This window comes from Terrapene carolina, unplaced genomic scaffold (assembly GCF_002925995.2).
Source record: "Terrapene carolina triunguis isolate 2854851 unplaced genomic scaffold, T_m_triunguis-2.0 Scaffold31786, whole genome shotgun sequence".
In the NCBI taxonomy this organism is placed as follows: domain Eukaryota; kingdom Metazoa; phylum Chordata; order Testudines; family Emydidae; genus Terrapene; species Terrapene triunguis.
This window is the reverse complement of record NW_020696137.1, coordinates 800-7240: the sequence shown is the minus strand read 5'-3', so window position 1 is coordinate 7240 and position 6441 is coordinate 800. Positions and strand designations below refer to the sequence as shown.

Sequence of the window (6441 nt, the reverse complement as noted above, 5' to 3'; positions counted from 1 at the left end):
AAAGGTTTTCTCAAAGCTTCCCAGGGAAGGGAATTAGCTTGTGGGAAGTGGTGGCAGCGGACCAGATCTAAGCTGGTAGTTAAGCTTAGAAGTCTTCATGCAGGCCCCCACACTTGTACCCTAAAGTTCAAAGTGGGGATACCCTAAAGTTCAAAGTGGGGATACAGCCTTGACACCATGCTTTAGGCCCTAAAAACCATTCACAGTGAAAGTGTAACCCACTAGTGAATGTGTGTCATAGATTGTCCGGAGACCGCATTGTAGGCAGTCAGGCGTAGTTGTTGGAGCAGGAATCAGGCTTAGTGGCTGGAGTCCAAATGCTAGAGCCAGGGGTTGAGACAGGGCCAGAACCAGGAAGCAGGGCTAGAAGGTCAGAACCAGAGTCAGAGTCCAAATACCAGAGCCAAGAGTAAAGACAGGGTCGGGATCAGGAATCAGAGCCAAGGGTCAGAATCGGATTACCAGGAGTCAGGGAAGGCAGGCGCACAGTTGGGACAGGATGGAACAAGGCTGGGTTCAGGGCGGGATCTGGGCTGGAGCTGTCGAGGAGCAAAGCAGCAGCAGTGTTTCTCTTCAACTTCTCCATTGCTGACTCCAGCTGCCCCCTTGTTGTCCCTGCTCCAGCCCCCTAGTTAGCCCTAGTTCATGACATAGCATTGCCTGGGGTTGAGAGGTGTTGCCAGCTCACAGACTGCTTCTAGGGAGACAACAGAGGCTAAAGAAACTGAAGTGACTGAGGCAGCATCAGGTCTGTGGCAAGAGCAGTAATCTGAGTAGCTTCCAAACTTTCACCGGGCAGCCCCGCATTAACTCCTATAGTATATCTCCTTAGGACTTGCCCAATACTGTGAGGCCATGAGGCTGGGGGCCATCCAGAGGGGTGGGACTGAAGTACTATACCTCATGCTGCTTCTGGGGCTAACATCACAAGCATTGGTGGAAGAGACAAGCACAGAACCCATATCTCAAGATGGTGGAGAGGATGAAGGAATCTGCTGCATTGAATGGACATGAGGCCCAGAGTGGCTCTTTGTGGCATCCCTAAGCAAATAACCCACACAAACCACTATTTGTGTTTGGCTGGTTGGTTTCCCTGACTCAGTTGTCAAGGAAGCATGCTTGCATTGTGAGTGGGGTGGGAGTGATGAGTCTCAGTTGCTATGGAAATCCTTTTGGCGCTAGGGTATTATGAGATAGAAGTAAGCCTTAGTTGCCATGGAAACCCTGGTTGTTAGGCGATATGGAGAGGGCACCGCCCCGACCCTCCATCTTCTCCTGGGAGAATGGGGATGGAGCTGCTGTAACTCAGTCCCTCCATACTGGCTGATATTTCCGCATTCATATGATGTAGGAATGACATGAGCAATCTCCACTTGATCAAAATGTCTGCCAGTGCCCTTTTTTCTCAATGCGACTGAAGCTACTGCCTACCCTCAAACCAAACTAGCTGCCATGCCCACACAGCCTTTGCAAAAGCCGGTAAGGCTGTCCTTAGTAAAGATGGCTATCGTCTCCTATTGCTTCTAGTGAGATTGAAGCCAGGCTGCCCTAAGACAGTTAGTGGCACTCAGTGCTGTCAGAGACAGGGAAGAACACCAAGGAGGAGCAGGTGAACATGTGGAGGGGGCCCAAGGAGAATCCAGAGGGTGAGGAAAGGAGACTGTAGAGGTGGAAAACTGGAGGCAGAAAGATGTATTTGGGATGGCAGAAAAATAAAGAAGTTACAGATGGAAGGAGAGTGATAGGGTAAGAATGGCAGCTCCCATGCACCAGGGGCCAGAGAAGGGTTTGTGGAGTCCCCTGTCAAGCAGCTTTCTCTGGGGACTGCTTTCATGTTAAGTGTCAGGGCTCCCCCTTCCTTTGGGGGTTATTCATTCAGCCTTCAAGACAACCAGTTCAAACACAGCAACATGCAGCGCTTGCAGTTGTGGTCAGCAGCCCAAGAATTAGGTAAATCCTATGACTTAGTAACTTTTTCAAACTGATGGTGCTGTACATTTTGAAGCTCAGCAACCATGATAGTCTTTAATATCTGGTTAGTTCAATTTCATGTTTTAAATTATTGAAGTTTCTCAATACACCATGTATAGTACGACTTGACTTGTTCCTCAAGGAACTTCTGTTTTTCAGGGAAATGATGGGAAGAGGTGTAGGAATGGCTACCTATGCTTGTGATGTTATAGGCTTCAATCTCATTCACCAACCATCAGTTTTTTAATTTAGGACTTCTGCTCTACTGCGATGCTGTCATAATATTTGATGGCAATGTGTCTTTTTCCATGGCAGCTGTTGTGGTTTCACTGTAGAACAAGTATACAGATGAATGAGGGGAGAAGGGGTTAGAAAAACTGATTTAAATGATTTATTAGATTTAAGCACACAGACATAAGCAATAGGTTTAGGACATTCCAGATATAGTTACCCACAGTCTCAGATGGTTTTGACAAAAATATCTGCAGTTTTGTCCAAGGAGCTAACAGAACTAATGGTCAAGCAAATCTCTTTTGGTAATAATATTCTCTCTTCTCAAAGCTGGAGCAGAGTGGGGAAGTTCCTAGAATGTTTGCTTAATATTTATATTGTTTTGTAAGTCAAGAGCGGACCTCCTTTAATCATGCTATAGTGATTCTCACTCTGGGCTCTGAACACAACAATCTAAATTCAAATCTCAGTGAGAGCTGTGGCTTTTAGGCAATTATTTCATTCAGAGAGAAGGGCAAGATTTTGAAAAATTGATACCTGATGTAGAACCCCAAATCCATATTTATTCACCAGAATAATTGGCCAATTAACAAAGTGCTCAGAACCCATAGTTCCCACAGACTTCTTAGTCTATAATATCCTTGGGCTAGAAACATATCTTCCTAGGGTTTCTGGCAAATCTCCTAAAACACTGTTGAGAATAATAACAACAAGTGATCTGGTGGTGTAGTTTATTTACATGTTACATCATTGCAGGACTTCACTGAAAGCAACTTTTAGTTATACTCCAGGAATGTGTATTATTTGTAAAACATAGGAATTCTGTTCTATTCTACATAACCATTGGAACAACTTTTCAAAGGTTGTGGTGAAATCTCTATCACTGGATTTTTTTTTAATTAAGATCCGATATTTTTCTAAAAACTCTGCTCCAGTTCAAACAGAAATTTATCCAGGAAAGTCCTGTGGCTGGTGTTATGGAGGTCCAACTAGATGCCTGTTTTATACAGGAGGTCAGACAAGATGATCTAATTGTCCCTTTGGCCCTTAATAATTTAAAAATCACAATGATTCTTTCTGGCTTTATAATCTATGAATCTCTTTGTGTAACGGGGTTGGGACTCACCACCGTGGCGCCTCCTACTGATTGTCTTGGGAATTAGCTCAGTCCAGTGGAGCGCCCCCTCCTAGTGGTGTCCCGACCGTCGTCTCCCCTTCAGTTGGCGTGTCTGAGCCCACGTCGCTCACCAACTTGCGGCGTCCTCTTCGGGACCACTGCCCTCCGGCAGTGCCCCTCCGTCTTTCCACACCCCTTCCGGGGGGGGGGGGGGGGGGTCAATCATCAGTCTCCTTGTCCAGCCACCGTAGTCAACCACACACCCCAAAGTCTAATCCCTCCCGTCAGGGATCTGGCGTGGTCTGTACTGGCCGCTCCCTATGGCCAATGGCTAGATGTATTGCAAGGGGGTAGGGGGGGACCCAGGCCCGCCCTCTACTCTGGGTCCCGACCGAGGGACCCTCTGGCGGCAGCCTTGCTGTCCTCCTTCTCTCCCCTCGTCTGTCCGCTTCCCTGGCCGCTTCCCCTATGGCCCCTTGCACCCGCTAGGCCCTTCCAATCAGGGCCTGCAGCCTGGCAGGCCTCAGGCTAGAGCTCCCCTCTGCTCCCTGAGCCTGGCCAGCACTGCGCTGTCCGCGGTGCTAGTCTCCCAGTTTGGGGCTAGACCTTCCCCTCTCGAAGGCCTGGGACAGACTGACTGCTCTCTCCCTGTGCAGTCTTTTATAGGGCTGAGCCTGGCCCTGATTGGCTGTCTCCAACCTGGGCCCTGATTGGCTCCCAGTAAGCCCTTCTCTCATTGGCTGTGTGTCTGTGCAGGCCCACTGGCCTGCCGCAGCCCATAATCTCAGGGAGTGGGGCAGCTGCCCCACTACACTTCCATTCTATATAGGTTCTTATATAGCCCCCATCCCAATGGTATCTGAACACTCAGTAGTACACTAAGCAATCTGACTAACATCAGTCACATGTGGTTTGGTCTCTCTATCTCTCTGCCAGCCTCTCCCCAGAATTTCAGAACCAGATCACTCCAGTGGACAATCTACTCCTGTATCCTATATCTGACAGTAGCCACTACCAGCTGCCTTAGACGAGAAGTATGAAATAAGCTGCCCATAGAAAAAGATTCATCTTAGTCTTGGTTAGTTAGTGGCTCTTTTATGTCCTAAGTCACAACACTTTATAACCCTTGTACAAAGATAAAAGAAGCTTTCTTAAAACTTTGATACTTTTTTCAATAATCTTTCAAACAATAATATTAAAATAGAACCACTGTAGAAGGAGCTGAAAGATGGCAGTCTGCAGCTCTGAATTCAGAGGGAAACACCTGAAACTTTTACTGAAGAACTGAGAGGAAGAGATACAAATTTCCCTAAAATTTCTCCTGAATATTATTATTTCCCCCTCTACCACCAGTCTGAAGAACTAACAGCATTTTACACATCATTTTACTCCCAAAGTCACTTTTCTGCTCCATAATTTTCTCATGGCATTTTTCACCTCCTCATTTCTCAGGGTGTAGATCAAGGGATTCAGCATGGGGGTGATAATGGTGTAGAACACAGCGACCATCTTATCCTCGGAGAAGGTGGTGGAAGGTCGTAAGTAGATGAAGATACATGGCCCAAAATTTAAAATCACTACAGTGATGTGGGAGGCACAAGTGGAGAGAGCTTTGAGACGCCCTTCGGAAGAGTGGCTTCTCAGGGAGGCTAAGATGACTATATAGGATACAACCAGCACAACAAAAGAGGTCAGGGAAATCATCCCGCTATTGGCAACAACCATGATGCCAACAATGAAGGTGTCAGTGCAGGCCAGTTTCAGCAAAGGGTGCACATCACAGAAATAGTGATCAATCTCATTGGGCCCACAGAAGGGTAACTGTACAGTCAGGAGAGTCTGAACCATGGAATGCACAAAGCCCCCTGCCCATGAAGCCACCACCATCCAGCTACACACATGCTTCTTCATAATGGTCGTATAAAGGAGGGGATTACAGATTGCAATATAACGATCATAGGCCATCACTGTGAGGATAAAGATCTCGGTGCCCCCAAATAAATGGACCATAAACAGCTGTGCTATGCAGCCAATGAAGGAGATGGTTTTCCTCTCAACAAGGAAGTCTGCAATCAGTTTTGGGGCTGTGACAGAAGAGTAGCAGATGTCTATGAAGGACAGGTAGCTCAGGAAGAAATACATAGGGCAGTTCAGACGCTCACTGCATATTATAGTGACAATGATGAGGAGATTTCCCAGCACAATGACTAGATAGAAGAGTAAAAACAGCACAAAACACACTTGTTGTAACTCTAGATCCTGGGTGAGTCCTGAGAAGAGGAATTCAGTAACATTATTTGCAGGCTCCATGGACTCAGTGTAATGATGGGTATACAGCATAGAGCTAATTCACCTGTCATAATACAAAATAAGGAAATGAATAATAAATGTATATTGACCAGTGATTATATGAATAATAAGAATGTATTGACAGAAGTAGTAGATTTAGATTAAGGGAAAAAATGGTCAATATTTAACTCAAGGAATAACAGGAACTCAACTTGAATTGCAGAAATATGAGAACAATATATACTCAAAAAATCATTGTAGAAAATTTGGGGAAGATTCATTCTGTTCTTCACACATAATAAATAAGTTGAATGTATCATTAAAGACTTTGAATAAAGAGAAAAATTCAGCCTTAACTATGTTTTGCAACCAGCCCTTCCACGACATACATTGTATTTTATTCTTACTGCATTGTTAAATACCTTCAGGGATCCAAATTTTCAGCCAGGGGTTTGTTCTTTCTCATGATGACCAGATCTCTCTCTTTGCATTTGGGCACATAAATGTCCATAAGTCACATGCAAACATGGGTGTCTCATTTAAGGAGTCAAAGCTTAATAATTAGTCCCTGATTATTTTCTTCACAAGTATTAGTAATCTCTCTGCTGTGCTTCATAAATGCAACCCACTTTGTGAACAAATGTTCCTTAGATAAAATGAAATCACAAGTCCAAAAAACAGATATTATGTCTGCATTAGAGGGTACATTATGGGGATTTCACCCCTAACTTAAGACCTTTTGACACAATTTTTTTTTTTACAAAATTTCCTGGGTTCCTTAACATGGCAAGTGTGGTGAGGGTGTTGACCATACATGGAGAGCAGAGATGTTC

General features: G+C 45.2%; 1 protein-coding gene across 1 annotated transcript; it reads right to left on the bottom strand.

Moving 5' to 3' along the window:
* Nucleotides 1–4699: 4699 nt before the first annotated feature.
* LOC112123077 (olfactory receptor 4S2-like) lies at nucleotides 4700–5629 on the bottom strand. The gene has a single exon (XM_024221765.2). The coding sequence runs from the start codon at nucleotides 5627–5629 to the stop codon at nucleotides 4700–4702; it is 930 nt and encodes a 309-aa protein (XP_024077533.2).
* Between the last annotated feature and the right edge of the window lie 812 nt (nucleotides 5630–6441).

What these genes read in the sequence shown, in the direction of transcription:
- LOC112123077 (XM_024221765.2), bottom strand. Translation starts at nt 5,629, where the DNA reads ATGGAGCCTGCAAATAATGTTACTGAATTCCTCTTCTCAGGACTCACC.